Source organism: Anoplopoma fimbria, chromosome 4, assembly GCF_027596085.1.
Source record: "Anoplopoma fimbria isolate UVic2021 breed Golden Eagle Sablefish chromosome 4, Afim_UVic_2022, whole genome shotgun sequence".
Taxonomy (NCBI): domain Eukaryota; kingdom Metazoa; phylum Chordata; class Actinopteri; order Perciformes; family Anoplopomatidae; genus Anoplopoma; species Anoplopoma fimbria.
Genome location: NC_072452.1, coordinates 14090548 through 14110491, shown reverse-complemented (window position 1 = coordinate 14110491; position 19944 = coordinate 14090548). Strand labels below are relative to the sequence as shown.

At 38.9% G+C, this 19944-nt stretch overlaps 1 protein-coding gene across 1 annotated transcript; it reads right to left on the bottom strand.

Annotated features, from left to right (window-relative positions):
• Positions 1-1679: 1679 nt before the first annotated feature.
• stx3b (syntaxin 3b) lies at positions 1680-18503 on the bottom strand. Its single transcript, XM_054597093.1, has 12 exons — positions 18168-18503; positions 11138-11212; positions 10910-11009; positions 10424-10498; positions 10220-10290; positions 9666-9774; positions 9512-9585; positions 8275-8409; positions 7315-7425; positions 5226-5345; positions 2099-4738; positions 1680-2011 (listed from the first exon to the last, which is right to left on the bottom strand). Exons 1-10 carry the CDS (start codon positions 18195-18197, stop codon positions 5256-5258), a joined length of 870 nt encoding a protein of 289 aa, XP_054453068.1. The 5' UTR covers positions 18198-18503; the 3' UTR covers positions 1680-2011; positions 2099-4738; positions 5226-5255.
• Positions 18504-19944: the final 1441 nt, after the last annotated feature.

Below are 19944 nucleotides of genomic sequence, written 5' to 3'. Positions count from 1 at the left end.
AATTGTATTTTCACACACACACACACACACACACACACAACACACACACACACACACACACACACACACACACACTCACGGTCATTCACATCTTGACTCATTGCATTTTTTCCTTTGTTTTCTTGTTGTTTATAATGTATTCTTATTATAAATCATATCTTGTAAAAATGCTTTTTCATCAATATTTCATACCATACAGTACCAGTCAAAAGTCTGGACACACCTTGTCATTCAACTACTTTGAAGAATCTAAAATATAAAACATATTCTGGTTTGTTGAGCATTTGTTTGTTTACCACACAATTCCATATGTGTTCCTTCATAGTTTGGATGTCTTCAATATTAATCTACAATGTAGAAAAAAAAAAAAAAAAATAAAGAAAAACCATTGAATGAGAAGGTGTGTCCAAACTTTTGATTGGTACTGTATGTATATTATATGTTATTATATGTTATGTTGTTTATATTTTTCAATTGTGCAAATAAACTAAACTAAACTAATTTATACAGATTAAGTTACTTTACACAGTAACTGCGTTTACATATACATTTATAACTATGTTAGATATACTACACTTAATCTCAATTTGTATATGAATCTATCACATTAACACTGTACACATATTATTATTATTATTATTATTATTATTATATTCCTTTATTGATCCCCATGGGGGGAATTCGGGTGCTGCAGCAGCTCAACTACATAGAAACAGACAATAAATATGTGTTATATTAATATGTAATTCCAGTTAGACCGGATGTTTTGCGTAAATGCATAATACAATAATTTCAAATAGGCGAATGGCCTGTGGTACCCTTTACTTTGGTTTATGAAAACGCACCTGTAGTTTTATTGATATTATATATATTCAGACTGGTTGATGTTCTGTTGTAGTCTAAAGCTTTTCTGACTTTATTGGTTGCTTTGAATTGTTACTTTTTTTTCATCTTCCGTGTCCCTGTGATGCTCTAATAAAATGTCCATCCTAGGGATCAATATATACGTAGTTTAATCTCATTTCTATCCCAATCCTGGTTATCCTGCTAACACAAAGCAGCAAAACGAGTGCATCCTTGTGCAGACCCCGCCCCCACGGGGTGTCGATGGGCCGGGCCTGCCTCTGGGTAGGAAGAAGAGCGAGATGGGGTCTGAAATGAGGTCAGGGAAGCCGTTTCTACACAGATGTCACCCCGTGCAGCGACATTCACTCCCCGTAGCTTAACACACACAGTAGAAAACTTAAATGTAAAAAGGTGTGAGGTGGTAGGAAGCCAGCCTCCATGCATACAGACTGAGCCATGTGCAAAAATTCAACTTAAGACGCAAAAACACACATTGGTACAATAACGCACACAAATCATTTATTACATAACAGGCTTTACAGGGTTGACACGCAGCCAGTGAGCGAGCGGCAGCGGCTGTTCCAGAAAAACACCATCAGTGGAAGCGTTTCACTAGCACAGACAGGACACGCACAACAAAATCACACTTAGTCAAATTATGACAACACACAGGTCAGAAAATACTACTTAATTTGATGTTTTTTTTTTATTTTTTATCAGAGCATAATTATGTGTATGAGCATGACTAGACTTTTGGAGCCAACAACAGATTATAAAATCATCTTCATGCTATTCTTCTTAAAATTAATCCTTAGAAATAATTTTCCTGTCAATAAACAATTATGATTGTCCTCTGTGAGCTCCACCAGGAGGCGGTAGACTGCAGCCGACCACAATGTCATGTTGAGCCATCTGGCAATAAACAGGCAGCCTGAGAAAAATCTACACATTTATAACACGTTTTCAAACACTTCATACAGCAACAAAATATTTTTAATTTAAATGATTAATAAAAGGGTAAGTGCACAGGGCTGGTATGGTTTAATTTTTTTTTTTTTAATACTTTTATTAGATTTTAAATTAGATTCAGATTAATGGTCAGGGTAAACATAGGGAAGCACCTCAGGAAACCTTCTTTTTCTTGACACCTTTTTCCATAGAAACACTACAAAAAGAAAAGAAAATACATAATTTAACATTTAGTGTGACAGAATGGAATTCATAGTGTTAAAGGCTGATGCAGGGGTTTTACCTGTGTAAAACCTTTTATGAGAAGAAGCTGTAGAGATAGGAGAATCCAACGATTCCAATGATGGTACAGCACAATGTAATCATCATCTTTTTCTGTTGATTTAATAAAAAGGCAGAAAGTCAGAGAGCATCTAACACAATACAATTATTAACACTAATGGACACGATGGTTTGAGGAAATGATTGAGCAAAGGGGGAACAAAGGGTCATAGAGATCAGGATGTGGGTGTGTATGTATGTGTGTGTGTGTGTGTGTGTGTAACGAGAGAGGAAAGGTGAAAAACGTACCTTTTATTTGACACTTGTGCACCAGGCTTTAAAAACTGTACTTTGCAACACATTGGTTAACATGCTGTATCAACTATCGGCTGACAACAGCTACAACCACCCATAAAAACAGACACACACATTGCTCTTCCATAACATGCAGTCATCAGAAATCGTTAAAATTCAGTTACTCTTTTACCTTTGGTCACTCCAAAAAGTGACAGGCATGAGGTCGTAAGTAAACATTAGTCAACCAAGTCATTAAAAAACATAAAATCTTTAATTTTCAATAAAATCTGTGGCACGCTAATTTTCATACAGTGTTCAGCTGCTTCAGTTTTTCTTACTTCTATTGATGATGTGAAAAGCAAAAAAGCTTGAATAGAAGCATCAGGATTGAACAGTTGATGGCTGAAGCCCAGAGAGCAGACTGTGCAGTCAAAAGAGCAGACTGGGACGGGCTCTCACTTTCAAGAGCTCCCTGCTCAACCAGAATTAAAAGGAACCATTCAGGCTCTGGTCTAACAGAAACAAAGACTTCCCTCAGTGACGGCGGCCCTCATAATGCACCGGACATTTGAAAGGTTATGTCTTTGCACTACAAAACTCCTACATGTGGACTGTGGTTCAATATCCTCTCAGTTTGACACATTGCCTCTAACAAGAAAAAAAGACCTACTAAAATGATTGTGACCAAACAGAGTTAAAGTCAATTTATCAGGCACACCAAAACTAATGCAGTCCATTATAACAGCCCTGCAATAAAAATCCTTTCTGTATTTGGTTTGGTTTATTTTCATAGATATATAAACACAATATATCAGTCTTTGTTAGGGATAGGTTAAATCAATAAAGTTATGTACATTTTTATGTTGGAACCGTTAAACTCAATTGTCTTTTTGGAGGCTGTACTTTGTTGTCCTGTTGAATTGTGATCTCTTACACTGAGACGTTTGCAGGCAGTAGTTCCATAATGGTTAACCAGCAACATTATACCCTTCATGACAATAGGATTTATTGCAGGGCTGATGTATTAATACATTTATTTCAGATAGTTGTACTCAATAAACTGGCAACTGAGGTGTTTACAGTAGAAATATATTGACATACGGCAATAGTAAAGACCCACCATTCAGGGATATCTTACTTTAGGTTAGTTAGAGTGTCCCTTTACACTTTAAGTCATCAAAAAGTTTTAAATAAATAACTATTACTTCCTTATTGGACTATTCTGGCACTGAGATTGAAATAGCTAGTGTTACTACCAGTCTCTGTTTTGGCATTTTAACATTGGAGACAATCATGTCTATAAATGTAGAAGGTCAAGTTGGCCAACATTGTAACAAGTTGGCAATGATACAAAACAAATATTCAGGCATCTCTAAAAGATGTTGCAGTATTTAGACAAGCCCTAAAGCAATGGATGTATGTTAATGCACCTAGCTTTTTTTTGGTTTTGTTTTTTGCTCATCTGTGTTTGAAATGTGTTTCCATGAGGACCTCCTACATATTTAAAATCAGACCCACTGGGCTCTACAAACTGAAGAATCATAAGTGTGCACACCGATCCTCTTCAAGTTAATAGAACTGAGGGCTGGAGATCAACGACACACAAAAATAAAGATTCTATTATTCACATGATCATCTGAGCTTCATATCAGAAATAAAGACATATTTTGAAATGTAAAAGTGCTGGAACTCCCCAAAACCAACAAAATCCAAATACAGTGACTATACAGTAGCTAGCTTTTCAATCACAGAATGTGTCAAGGCTCATAAAAGGCAAGAATTGTGATGAGGGAGGTCATGTGCTTCTACAAGGCTTCACAAAGGGTCCCACTTACGAGACATTAAAAACAATTTTCACTTAACACTTAGACAATGAAATGTTGGACAATGAAATGTTAAGTGACACTGGAGTGACGTTATGATCAGTTATTTCTCAATTCTCTTTTCTCTTCCGCAGAGATACAATAGCTATTGGACCTCATTGTCAGCTTCAGTCTCATTTCCTCATTTGCAGCAGAGCATCCTCAAACCGTCCAAGCCACCTGAGGGAGTCAAACAAACCCTAACAGACCTGGAAGGACGGTTCTGATTGGATAAAAAGTTTTTATAACGTCCCAAGTCTCGTAGGTCTTCTTTTTTATCCAGGGATCAAATGTTACACTTGCTCTTCTGGGGTTTTTGTTGTTCATCAGTATTAGTTATTTCTTTGGTTGGCCAGCTGACGGAGGATAGGATGGATAGGATGGAGTGGATGGTGAATAAACTGATGATAAAAACAGCAGTCCTGTGATAGTGTCTGCAGGAAGATGACGATGAGGAAGATGAGAACATCCACAGCACAGACTACAACAATTATGATCATCTTCTACAGAGAGAAAGAGGGAGAGAGAGAGAGAGAGAGAGAGAGAGAGAAAGGGAGATTAATGATGGGGAACATGGCAACATTGGGAACATTGAAAGAAACCCACAGCTGAAATAGTAACTCACTTCTAGCACTGCTTTGTTTGTTCAGCAGTAACTAGAGGCAAGTGCTGCAGAATAGGAGGGAAAAACCCACACCCAAGAACTTCAAATACACACAAACACACCTCAAGTTAGCCCTGTGGATAGAAGAAAACAAACACACACACACACACACACACACACACACACACACACACACACACACACACACACACACACACACACACACACACACACACACACACACACACACACACACACACACACACACACACACACACACACACACACAAAGAGAGGAAAAAAGCGTGCAAAACCTTTTCCAAAGCATGTTTTATACCCACACCCATTGTGGCACTACGGAGCCTATTTGCTCCTGAGTTACTCACCCTTAGTGCTCCTCTTATTCAAATAGCTCATCAGCTTGCCTTCAATCCCACAGACAAACCGATTATGAGAGCTAGTATGCCCAGCAAGACCACCACAACCACCACTATTATCACCATTTTCTGTTGGGAACAACCAAGTACATACAGTACCATCAGGACAATTCTCAGTGGGAAACAACAATAAGTACATCATTCATTTGTGCAACAAGTATTAAATCTACTTCGGTTTTGTATGAGGGAATATGTACAATATTTGGCAACAATGGCTTAATAAATGAACATCAATCTCCTTGTAGCTTGGTAACCACACAAACCCAGTGCATCAATGTTTAAAGTCTGATAAACCAGTTTTGTCTTGGTGCAACAGTGTTGACTTTTTGTTCCCTTGTCAGTATAAAAGTTATTTTCACAGACATGCTTTAACAGCCTGAAGCTAACAAGCAATATCCTCAAACACAGGCAAAAGCAAAGATTAACGTTGCCGCCATGAGCCAACTGTAAAGAAAGACAAGTTAAGGTTAAAGTTAAGGTTAAAGCTGAAGAGAAAGAACAGAGAGAGAGAAGAGTGTGGACGCTGTGTGTGTGTGTGTGTGTGTGTGTGTGTGTGTGTGTGTGTGTGTGTGTGTGTGTGTGTGTGTGTGTGTGTGTGTGTGTGTGTGTGTGTGTGTGTGTGTGTGTGTGTGTAGGCAGGTGGGAGGGGGTGGTCTTGGTTCTGGGTTTTGGTGCTGGGCAGGTGGGAAAGGCTCAGGAACAGAGCAGGTAGGAGAGTCATCAGGGGTGAGGATCAAGGTACAGATCAGGGTCTTTATGGCGGGGATGATCGTTATTGTGGCAGGTTTCCCAAAAGCATCTTTGTGTTAAAAGAGTCATTCTTTCCACGTTTCAATAATTAACTGGGACTTTAGATCAAAAAACAGCCATGTCTTTGAAGAGGCTGCATGGGTGGAGGCAGGATGCTTTAGGTATCAGCGACGCTATAAAAGGCGACATCCAGGATGGCCAGTTTGAGTGATGACTTTGAAGGCATTTCAGATGCAACAATACTGCACAGCAGAACAGAGTTTTAAAACTCTTTAACACAATTTATCATAACAATAATAATTGTATCTTTCAACACGATGATTGCAAGGTTAACAGTATAAATAAAGCATTTATGTTTCAAAGTAATTCACCAAGAATATGTGTTTGCATGTATTTGATTGGCGGACATTGTGCCTTAACAAATGATGTCACATCACACGGGGAAAGAGGTCAGTCAGGTCAAAGCTGCATTTTTGCAGCAGTGCAAAAATCATTGAGGGGGCTGTCATTTTTTTATGCTGTATAGTTCTCTTTTGGAAGTCTAAACAATAACCCTTAGCTACTGCTCTGTCAGGAAGCCGGGCATCTTTGACGTCCCAGGGGCATTTTCACATTGGCTCAGGGTCAACGGAATAACATGGATTAAATTACTTAATCATATTTGTACACACAAGGTCAGGGTTTAAACTTAAATCTGACTCAATAATTGTCCTGTGTTACTAAATATAATCCATTCCATTTTTCCTATCTCTCTCCTCTTTGTACTGCTTTGAATTTGAAAAGCATTGATCTCAGGGTAATTGCCGTTCTATTGCAAACGATAAAAATAAAACTATTTTTGTTGCTTTTGGGAAACCGGACCACTCCTCCTGACTGTGGTCACTCACACGGCGAGCCTCTTGCTGAAACTTTGCAGCTTTCTTAGTGTCTGCTACGGCCCGCTCCACAAAGCCCACAGACTGGTCCATGTTGCTCTCAATCCTCTCAATCATTCCACCCTAACATGGGGCACGGCGTCAAAAGGTGACGAACAGCAATGAAAAAAGATGAATAAAACAACCAGAGAGATAAAGAGAGAGAGAGAGAGTGTACAGAGAAAGAAAGAGAGAGCAAAAAGCAAATCACACATAGTGCAACAGTTGTGTGTGATTAGCGATGGGTCTGCAGGGTGAGGGAGTGTGATCTGTGAGCACACTGTGTGGTTTAAAAGTGGCAAACTAGATAATAGGCAGAAAAACGACAGGAAGCGGTCGTCAGCAGACCGCAGCCGTTGTCTACGTTACATTACCTTGCGTGCTTTGGCCTGATGCCTTACAGCTTTTTTGGTCTGTTCCTTAGCCACTGTTATATGGTCCGTTGACTTGGATACATTCTGCTCTATGTTGTCAACTATGTCACCCTGAAAAACACAGAACAAACAATAAGATACAGAGCAACACGCCACAAGCAGAAGAACGGTTTAGAAAATTGGTTTGAATACACAAAGTAATACTTCTGGTTTCAGGAAACAAACTGACCAAAATTTTGACATTTCTGGTACTTTTATTGTCAAAACCTCTACTGTTAATAAAGTAACAGCTTCAATATTGACTCCATGAGGAGCTGTGTTTTAAATGTCAGGGAGAAGCATTCATATTTATGTTAATGTGGAAATTTTGCTCAGAACAAACCTCTTCAAAGTAAAAGCTGGAAATAAAAATGGGTAAGAAAACAAAGAGTATTGTGGGTAAATCACACAACACAAACAGCAGGAGTGTTGCCCTTACCTCAAACAAGCCTTTCCCTCAGATAGCATGGGTTAAGCAGTAAGACATATTTGGTTAGACTTGCGTGCGCATAAACAGTGACTGACTGATCAACAATATACGTTTGTATTAATTCTGGTGTGAAATCTGTGCTCATGTCTACGATGAAGCTTTATTCGTACATCTTACTAAATGCATTCGTGTTGGTTCCATCAATGTTAGGGGATGAGATGGTGGTGGCAGTGAGAATAAAGGTGGAAAGAGGTGTAAGAAAGGCATGGAGCTGGAAACAGAAGAGGAAACAGATGCAGATTGAAAGTCAGACCACAGCGGTGACAGGAAGAGAGATAAACCGGAGAAAACAAGTTGAATACAGTCCGGATCAAACACAAAGCCATGAGAAGAATGAAGAATGAATGAATAAATGAATGAAATAAAATGAGAAGATCCTGTAAGGGGGCGGTTGGACAAAATGATTGGCAGGGGGACGTGGAGGAGCGTACCTGGCTCTCCACCAGCATGGCGATGTCTACAAACATATCGTGCAGCTCCTTGATGCTACTTTCCAGACGGACGATGTCTTTGTGTCTGGCTTCAATCTCACTCAGAGCTTGTTTTGAGATCCCAGCGTCCACAATCTGTGGAGAGGAGAGGTTTATTGTTACCACTCGGGCCCAGTTCAGACAAACATGAAAATAGGCTAAATGACGGTTGGTCTCCAGGTCACACTTAAAGGGACAGTGTGTAAGATTTGGTGGCATCTAACAGTGTGGTTGCAGTCCCTCCGTTCACTCCTCCCTTTCCAAGACTCCAGTAACGTGAACTGACTAGTGCAGAACCGTGGTAACCAATAGATCCGCCTTTAGTATATTATCTTTATTTCCTCTGATCATTGTGGCTGCGGTTTAGTTCGGGGAAAAGTCAGCTAGCTCAAACAGGAGGAACTGAAAACAAGTGCATCTCATATAAAAGACAGTTCATTAATAAAACCTGGCAACCAGTGTTATCTCAACAAGAATATTAGAGATAAGGAAGTGGCTGTGGCTCAGTATGTAGAATCAAATAACTGCAGGGTCGGCAGTTTAATTCCCGTCACCTCTTGTCAGCATGTCCTTGAGCAAGACACCGACCTCCATGCTCACAGTCGTGTGCAAGCAGTCCCGACTAAGACTCCCTGGAATGCTAAGAATGTCGTCTCTTGTCCCTTTAAACGCATGCGAGACATTAAGTTATCAAATCTGTGGATGGGAAGCGAAACAACCATTCTATGACTAAAGTGCGCATAAAGAGGCTTTCACACCAGTTGAAATGCATTGTGCACATGTGGTCTGTTTCAAGCAGCTCAAAAAACGCTTTGTCTTTGTCAATTGGCTGTTTGGGGATTGCAGCACCTAAGAATGCACAAGAGAGCAACCTGACTGTGAGTCCAACGGGACAAATCACAAACACAGCTAATCTTTAACCCGATGACACGAGGTACTTTAAGTTTTACTGGGCTGTTCCTCAGCTCAACCACATCGTGATCACTGGCAAGGCTCAGTGGATGTTAAGGTACTCTATTAAATAGCGGAGATGAATGCACACACACACACACACACACACACACACACACACACACACACACACACACACACACACACACACACACACACACACACACACACACACACACACACACACACACACACACACACACACACACACACACACACACACACACACACACACACACACACTTACCCCTGCAGTAAACACAGCAGAATTGCCACTCTCCAGCATTTCTTCCAGTTCATCGTCTGTTGTTGTTTTTCCAGCTGAAGAGGAAAGAAAAAAAGAAAAGTTAATGACAAAGAAGATTGTGAGACCATCACATGATTTTATGGCCGTCACTCACTGATCTCTAGTTGTCTCTGAATGCGTCCTTTACTCCTCTCCCTGAAGTCCACTTGGGCTTCATTATACTTTGTCATGACCTCAACAAACTTTCGGGACAGGACTGCATGCTGGGAGACAACAGGAAGAAAAATGAATTAGCGCAGGAGTAATCTTGATGGAAGTATTGTGACGATTACTTTCAAATCAGGCGTACACTTTAGAGCAGAGACACATCGCTGACAAATGTATAACATACATTTTAATAATGCCAAAGACAAACAAACTTTTACTTATGTTAAAAATGAATATGAATAATATGAAAAGTAATACTAATAAGAATGATATTAATGTAATAATTCTAATAATACTAACACTTCTACTTATAATAATAATAATAATAATAATAATAAATACAATGTTTAAAATGTGATTTTGTAGTTTTAAAAACTCAGTTTTCAGATTTCTTAAATATTACATACATGTAGGCCAACTGTTTTTCTTCTATCCCCTTTTCCTTCTGTTCAGTTTGAATTTGAGAAAAAATAGAGGAAACTTCAGTTGGACATCATTTACCTGTGATTTACGTATCCGCATGTCAGCCGACACCCTCTCCTGCTCCTCTGTCTCCAGATTCCTCTCGATGGCTGTGAAGCAATTAAAACTACTGATTTATGATTCAGCTTGGAAATCAACTTCACATCACATAATTGTTTAATTCTTTCGCAATATTTCACATTCAAGAAAATAAAACAATTCCTTTATTGTAGGCAGACTCACTCTTCAGTTTGTTTCTTGCATTGTTAGCCATCTTCTTTATGTCATTGGTTATTGCCTCCAAGTCATCCTGTGTTTCTAGAAAGAAAGAAAGAGACATGTGTCAAAAGACAGCTAAGATTGTGACGATGGGTGAGTGAAACACACTAATTACAATAACTAATAAACTGATAATGCTCTCAAATCGAGTTTACATTTAAATTATGCTATGGAGAACAGCCGTCTTTTAAAAAAACTATCTCTTGATTTTCTGAAATTTTCAGACCAGTGAAGCAATATTAGTCTGAATATTTTTTAAATGTTGCTTTAACTGGGTACAACCATACATAGCTTAGTTCCTCTTAGCAAAAGTCTGATTTAATTCTATTTTTGAAACAATTGAATGCCGCTTTTCAAATAGGGTTAGGTAAGAGAGAATGGTGGGGTGAAAACATTTGTAGAGAACAGAGAAAAAAGCAGCAGCTACAGGAAGAGAAGGTAGTATCTTACTCTGATCTGATGTGGGAGCAGACAGGATGACAGAGAAAAGCTTTTTGACTTCAGCCACATTCTCATCAATTTTATCAATACTGTTCCTGATGTCCTCAATCTGAAACAAACACACAGACACACATCATGAATCACAAATGCATGCAAATGACATGCCCTCATAAATACAAGAAAATCTGTAAAAAAAAAACAGCCCCCACACACTATCTCACTGACAGTAACACTGACCTGACAGAAGAAATCGTCCATGAAGGCTGCGTTGTCCACAGCAATCTCCACCTCTTCATCATCTTGATCACACGTCTAACAGAATAAAAGTAAAGTAAGTAAAGTCTGTTAATATCATGAAATAATTTATTTTTAAACCTGATATATATTTATATTTAAATCACCTTGTGTTTGTTATTTTAATATTGTTTTATTACTTCTAGGTCTTATGTACGCCCTGGTTGTTAAACGGTGCTGTATAAACAAACTTGCTCGATACTGGTGCCAATACAAACAATGAGTTTCAGTAGAGATACAAAAACAAAACTTCTTCCATTACGTTAGTTCGAGGGATATGAACATGCTTTCAATATAAACTCTTAAATATAATTCAAAAAATAATCCCAATTTGTCAGAAGCATTAGGACTATTTTCTGGTGTCGCCTCATGTAAGTTAATTTTCCAGGCAAAGCAGAGACTCCAGGGAACGTCTGTTCACCGGCATGAAATAGTCCGGCACATAACTATTTGTAAAACCCGAGCCTGCCTTTATGGGCACAAAAGGTCATATGAGGTTTATAATAACTTTTCCTGCTATTATATTCACAGGCTTAAGGCAATAGTTCAATATGATGGGGAAATGTGCTCATCTGTTATATGGTCAATAGTTAGATTAGAAAATCAATAACACTCTAATGTCTGTCGGGTAAATATGTTACAGCCATCAGCCGGTTCGCACAAATACTGGAAGCAGGGGGAAACAGCTAGCCTGGCTCTTTTCAAAATCTGCCTGCCAAGAAATAGTCCAGCACATAATTCCCTCTAAGATCAAAATTTGTCGTTTTTGTACAAATTTAACAAATAAGATATAAGGTGTTAATTATTGGGCTTTAGAGGTGTTGGTGAATTTTGTTAACTATGCACAGAGCCAGACTAGCTATTTCCCCTTGTTTCCAGTCTTTGTGCTAAGCTAAGCTAACCCAATGCTGGCTATCGCTTTATATTTAAAGTACAGGCATGAGAGTGGAATTAATGTTCTAATATCAATCTCAAAAAGAAGAAAAAAAAATCAAATTTAATGATCCTTTTATTATGTATCAACACTGTGCAATAATTTTGCCTGTGTAAAATCCAGTAGAAAATTTGGGAAATTATTATCTAAACCAGGAAATGAACTAATCAATGAACAAGAATAAATTAAATAGTAAGTAAAAAGGTATTATCCGACCAAGCATTCAATGCCAACTCTTAATACTTGACAGTTTCCTGTACTCTGTGCCAAATTGATGCATTTCGATGAGCACTCATACATATTGAGATTTGATCCCTAGCCCCAAGTCTTACATAACCACAACTAATATGACGCTCAAAAAAATAAAAAACATCAACATTGTTATAAACATCTCTCAATAAAGTCTGTGTTTTTATAGACCTATACCCACGGACTGACTGATTCTGAAGATTGATATGTTGTGAAAATACTGCCAATTCTTTTGGACTATCTTTATTTCCAATAAAACTGAGTGATTGTCCAGAAAAGTACTTCTTCACTGGGTAGAAAGTCCCTGAATGGCATTTAGACCATGAACAAACGCTCACTGATGCTTCCTGGTTAACAGCTAAGCGTGACAAAACAGTGAGAAATATTGGTCTGATCCTAATCAGCCTATACCCAATAACTTCTAGCAGAAGGTTTCACTCTACTGAAGTCATATTTATGTCAGGAAACACAGGGCAGTGGCTGCTGGTGAATATTTACACGGTGAAGGACTAGGGCCGGGCTCCAGGAACTTAACCTGTTTTCGACTGACTATAAGAAACCACAGCAAGGGCCCAATGTAAACAGACATCATAGGGCCATGCAGTGACGGAGTTAGAAGACTGAAACAATGAGTGGAAAGAGACAGTCAGCTCACATTGGTTCCCTCCCTTTTAATGAGTTCTGCATTTTACAAACAAATGTGCTTCCTCTGAGCAACTACAGAGTGTTGCCGGCCGACTAAACTCTAAACAGATATTCTGTTTTGTTGTGGGTGACAAAGAGTCTCAAGTCAGGACACTTGACTTTCCTGGAGAAAGTCAGACTGGATCAAAGTCAAGGCATGGAAAATGCCTTTCGACTTCCCTGCTCTCTCATATCACCTGCTCTCTGCCTCAATCTCTAAACAAGCAATCTGAATAGATATTACACCTCGTTCACACTGCCCTGGAACAACTCTGTAACTACAATTATTCTATAACTTTAAAAGAACACTGTTTTTCATGTTTTTTTCTTATTGGGTTAGTCAAATAAAACAAGTTATTTTATCACATTGCCTAGGGCTGTAGAACTCAGCCATAATGAGATAGATAGATATTATTTTGAAAACAAAATGATAAATCAATATATTAATGCAGCAGATTAATTGATGATGAAAGTAAGTGGTAGTCGCAGCCCTAAGTTGAACTTACATTTAATACGACAGCACGTCGTTCTTTCAGTTCACTTGCTGAGCTTTAGACTGTCTTTAACCTTCTGCTCCTCGTCAAAAATTTGAATTGCAAATGCAGCTATTTGGTTCAGGCTGCTGTAACTAACAACAGTTGTGTAGTAACATAAAGTTCCCTGGACACACACACACACACACACACACACACTGACACACTGCTGGTTTTTATAGCTCTCTGTGAGTTATTCAGTGAACATACAGCTGTAGCCCTCTGGCCTAAACATTATGCTCCCTCACACAGCATTTCTGCAACAGCAAGATAAGAACAAGCACGACTTCCTTCCAGTGTCTCTCATTCAGCAGAAATAAGGGCAAAGGGACGGTTGTGTGCAACAAACGCTTTAACAAACCAAGCAGCCAAAGGCCCCACACACACACACACACACACACACACACACACACACACACACACACACACACACACACACACACACACACACACACACACACACACACACACACACACACACACACACACACACACACACACACTTGCTTCTATATAAAAACAGCCTGATATTGACAGGAACAGTCAGACAGAATTACTTTATCGACGACAATAGGATGTATTTTTTACAACGTTCATCATTAAACTCACTTGCTCATCATATGACACAGCTGGAAACACCCGTGACTGTTAGAGGGCCGACTGAGGCTTGCTTTATCACTTTATCAAAAAATGTTACTCATTATAGATTAACCTTTTATTTTTATCTTACAATACACAAGTGTTGGAAGTTGTTAAATGAACAGTGAATCCCTTGATGATTCGTTTTGAAAAAGCAGTGTGATATAATGTAATGTTTAAAAAGACATGTTTGTATTGTGGAAATACATTCACCCAGTAATGTACAGCGTTTTCTGCAATATTGTCTAATGCTAATGGAAAATAACACACATCCCCTAATATTTTTTCTTTTAAATCAATAAAAATACTGTGAATAAATTAGATTTAAAGCCACCTCTGTGCTCCTGAGCCAAAATGTTGACTGACAGAGTGAACCAAGAAGCAACAAATTAGATTTCTCTCTTTTTTCCCCCAAAAAAGCTATAATCTCATGCTTAGTTACATGAAGATTGTGTAATCATCAAAAACAAATATGAAAAACAGAGCACACGCTGCACTTTGGTGATATGTTAGCCTGGATGCTGGCTTGTTTCTTTCATTCAAATCACTTAATTACGTATTTTCTGCATACAAAGCACCGTATGTCATGTTGCATAACACACGACCAGACAGAGGTTTTACACCGAGGCACACACTGAGCTCATCCAATCAGCCTTTACGCACGATTATGGCACAAATACAGGTTGAGCATATATTCATACAAGCATTGTCACCAAATGAAAAAAAAGGCTCAAGTGACCCGTTCATTTATCATCATATACAAAAACTATAAACACACAATCCAGCAAGTTCGACTCCAATTACTGACATGTTGAATGCCCAACCCCCTCCCTCACTATCTTTCCTGTGACTCCGTCATCTTACGGAAACTGGGAGGTGATTTACTGTCAGACTTTGTCTCTGAGGATCATAAATGACAGTTGAGATCGATGAGTGTACACAAAGGCTAAACTGAGCTGAAAAGGCGGACATATAGAATAAAAAAATAATGTGAACACTTGTAGAGATGCAATAATTAGTGACTTAACCAATTAGTCAATCGAAAGAAGAATAATCGGCAGCTAACTTGATCAATCATTTAAGTGAGTTTTCAAACAAAAAAGGCCAAAATATCCAGAGATTCAGTGAGTCATATCTAAGGATTTGCTAAATTGTATGTAATAACTAATTCATTCATAAACTCAGTATATTTGGGGAGTTGGTCGGACCTAACAAGCAAGGCTTTAGTAACTTGTGCTGGTTACTATCTCAACAAAGATAATCATGCGATTGCCTGCATGCGTGCGTGTGCCCGTGACTGAGTGTGCACCTTTGTGTCTGTCCAAGGTTACTCTCGCATTCTGCTGCAGCAAACTGCGTAATATTTTGTGTGGCCAGTAACGACTGAATGCTCAAAGACCTCTCATGGTGGCATTAATTCACACTTTCTCAAAACAGACTTTTTAACCATTTGTATACTGCCATTGACTGCCTGCTGACTCCCACTCACTACTAGTGAGTGATAACACAGCTGAGTGCAACACCGAACCCCACCTGCTACTCTGGGCCCAGAGACAAAGTGAGGGGGATAACAGTTTGTTCACTTTTAGTGTTTTAGACGGTGCGTTTTACCGACTGCTAACTGCTAACAGCTAAGAGAATGACCAGTACAGATACTGCTGAGTACATCGCCGCCAATTGAATGACATGTCTTGACAACTTTGAGCCGATTGCTTGCACAGATTGCCGCTTTTTTTTGAGTTTGAGTGAAGTGTGTTTTATGACGCCTTTGAGCTCATTACTGTCTTGACGAGGGGTTAGCTAATTGTGGGTTGTATTGATTCAAAAACATAATGCAGCAGTGGACGATGCAGACATGACTGGCGGAGATCTGCACTCTACTGAGGCTACCTTTTAGTTTTCCAATGTTTTAGGACGTTTTATAGACCGACCTATAAACTGAGTAAATTCTGCCACATTTATCAATATCAAAAGTTTGTTAAAGCCCAATTCACTAGATTTTCCCACGCCGTGATTAGGAAAATGAGCCACTAACCAAAACAGCAGCAGGACAGGGACCTGGTGTCAGATTTAGAGCAGCATAGTGACAGAAGCCGAAATACTCCATCAGGACTTGTGTTAATGCAGCGCTAAAATCTGACAAGGGATTTAAATTCTGTGTGCCACAGAAGAAGCCATGTTAGCTTTCCCAATTCATTGTGCTGATAGTTGAGCAGGCGGGAAAGCAAGGTAGCAACGGTAGGACAGTGTAAGGAAACTCTGTGCACACAGAAGTGAGGATACGGCTTTTACTGAAAAACACCATGAAAATACCATGAGGGGAATAAAACTAAGAGCCTGAAATACAGAAAACTGCTGTCAAGTTAATGTCCACTTACAATAAAACTACATGGCTCCTTCATCCACTTATGTTATTGGTATTAAATGCAAGAAGCTTTTTAACAGCATACATTATGAGCTATCACGTGACCATGTCCCAAGGTGAAACAACAACTCAGCATTTCTTGTTGCTCCTCTTTTCCAAATATGTCAGGTGATAGACACACACACACACACACACACACACACACACACACACACACACACACACACACACACACACACACACACACACACACACACACACACACACACACACACACACATCTACAGCCCAGATTACTGCCAACAAGTAACACATTAGATAGAAAACTGACAAAGACAGAGAGGAGTTAAGATTGGAAAAAACATAACATATACAGTAGTCCTATACTGATTGGCCCACTTCACCTACTATCTGTACTTCCTTTGCCTGAAAAGAAGCCAGCTGTGTGAAATGACAGGCTCCTGAGGGGGCAAATACAGCAAATATTTGGCCAGCAGTTCAGGTGACTATGGTAACATATCCCGACTTGGGTTACAATTGGATCAAGGCCCCACCCCCGTGAGCATTAAGTGTATTCACTAACTCAATTTTGAATAGAGAAACTATAAATAGAATGGATGTTTGCTGCTGTGTAGAGTTTTGTAACCTAGCTTTGATGGCTAAATACAAAAAGGTATAGAGGATTCTGGTTCAATGCATCCCAACTGTAGATCCTGCATCCATGTACAACCTTCTCCTTTGACCAAAATATATATATTTTTTACTGTTATGATTGATTAATCACTTATTGTTTAAAATTTTAGAAAATACTTTAGAAAATGTCCATCCAAATGTCCAGGTCCAAGGTGACATCCAACGACATCCAATTAACATTCATATAAAAAAAGATACATAAAACACCTTTATAACCAGAGTATTTTGACAATTTTGCATGATAAATCACTAGTCGATTAACTATCACCCAATCGACAAAATGAATAATTGACTAATCTTTTCATCTGTAAAACAGAATAATTAATCTGTTTGTTACACTGGCTATTGCTAAGGCGAGTACAATGTGAAGCTACATACACAGACTTACATCACATTTGATCAAGTAAGATCACAAATTTAAGTATGTACCACTCTTAAAATAATATTAGTTGATACAGTTCAACTAATAACCTTCCAATTACACTATTAATTATACTATATCAACTATACATATCTGACACTACATTTTTCACATCACAAAACATGGCTGCTGAATGTAAAGGAACGTAAAGTAATCTCTGTATGACTGAATCATTTTTACCTTTCATCCCCATTTCAAATCACCTCCCAAGCTGCAGTGTCACTGTATCCATCAGGAGTTATGTCATCACACGGTACACTACTAGTTCAAATGATTAGTATGTTATGTGGCAGATATTTAAGTTTATTTAAGAAAAATGTTTCTACTCATCTTCAGCTGTCCTTTCTTCCTATGATAAAGGTTTTTCAGATGGCCATTGAAGCGTACAGAGAGGAAACACTGGAGGAAATAAAGGCAGTGAGAGGAAAAAATGACATTTCCTGGACATTACTTACCGCTTTAAGTTGCTCCAATCGGTCCTTCATGTTTCACACGGCTACTTGAACACCTTTAAACCAAAGATATGATCACAGTATTGTGTAAAATGGCTCAAAAACTAGTCCCAGTCTCAGAGCTCCTCAACCAGCTGGCCAGCTCGCTGTCCGACAGAAACCCACCTCCAGTAAGGAAAACAATTAAACTCCTCAGAAGTCTGAACAGAGCTGAGTGAGTAAAATACTTTTTTATAGAAAAGCAGAGTCTTCCCGTCGTTTTTCCATACAATATGGCTGCTGGGTTTAAAACCAGTGTTTTTTCTTTGCTAAATCTCCTCGCCCAGGGGATTAAAACAACAGTTGTGTAGAGCCGTATAATCTGTCTCTGCGCGGCCCACAGTAATCATTCTGAAACGCACTTTTCTGGCTCACGCATGCGCAGACGGATCCATATCCTCTGAGATGAAGCCACGCCCACAGCCACCTGCACAAGTGATGCATTCAGGTGTTGTAGGAATGTCTTTATCTTCTTACCTGCTTTAAATCAAGTTGAACATTGACCTGCCCAGGGAAAACGGATAAAAAAAAGGCCATTTAATAAATGACATGCTGTCAATTAATCCACTGTACCTGATATTAAAATTGGATCTTCAAAAATGATTTTTGGGTGCACATTAGTGCCTTGTCTTCTCTTGGTAACTTTTCAAAACCGGTTTTTACTTACAAAAGAGAATAAGGATCAAACAAAACAGTGCTAACTTTATACAAGCCACGGGAGTATGTTAAATTAAAGTTCAAATTACACCAAACTCACTTCAAATATTGAAAGGCTTCCTAGTTTTTTTTTTATTCTCCACAGCTAATTAAAGTGCTACAAAACATTAAAGCAGGTTGAAAACAATCTAACCGCAAGGTTCCTCCTTAGTTTTAGAGCTTTTGATCATATCTTACTATATTTCTCAATAGGAGGATCAAAGTGAGCTGATATTGAAAGAAGAGTTTCAATAAAGTTAATTTAAATCTATAAATCCACCCAGAATTATCTGCGACTGAAAGATTTGGAGATATTTTCGTTCAGTCTGTTGCAGTTTTGAATTCCACCTCAGGACCTCACTTTGATCTTTTAAATATGTAAATTAATGTTATAGAATAGACCCTGGGTAACCATTTAAATATACTAAGGGGCCTTGCTCAACAATAGTGTCTGAGAGGGAAAACTGGATGGGAGAACTGCCTGTTGAGGTTCGTTCCTGTTGACACATGTAATGGGATAAAAGAATGCAGGTCTAACTGTGTGGGATGATCGAGGATGTATGAAGTAGCATTCAAACCCTAATCCTGTAGTAACAGCCGGGTCACAATGAACGTGCAACGTAAATCTATTACGTCATCCAGTTGGGATGGTCCACTGTGCTCTGAATGAAAGAACGGGCCTGACACCTGGTGGCCGCCAGTGTGTTAAGCATCTTCTATGATTCGTAAAGACTTTTGTAACTCTCTTCATATGTTGCTATATTGAAGCTACAGCATAGTGCCATATTAGACCAGCCCCACTCTTCTTACCCAACCTCCATCAAAGTACAGCAGCACACGGACTACAAATGGCAGCTGAGCTTCATTGTATGAATAAGGCCCATCCAGTACTTCACAACTGGAATACTACCTATCCCAAGAGGTTTTGGGTCAGTTGGTTAGTTATAGTGGGTAGATTAATGGATAACAACCACTGAATGGCAACAGGCCTTTTTCATAAGTCACCATTATCTTTATTAAATACACCTTTATTCCTACTATGACA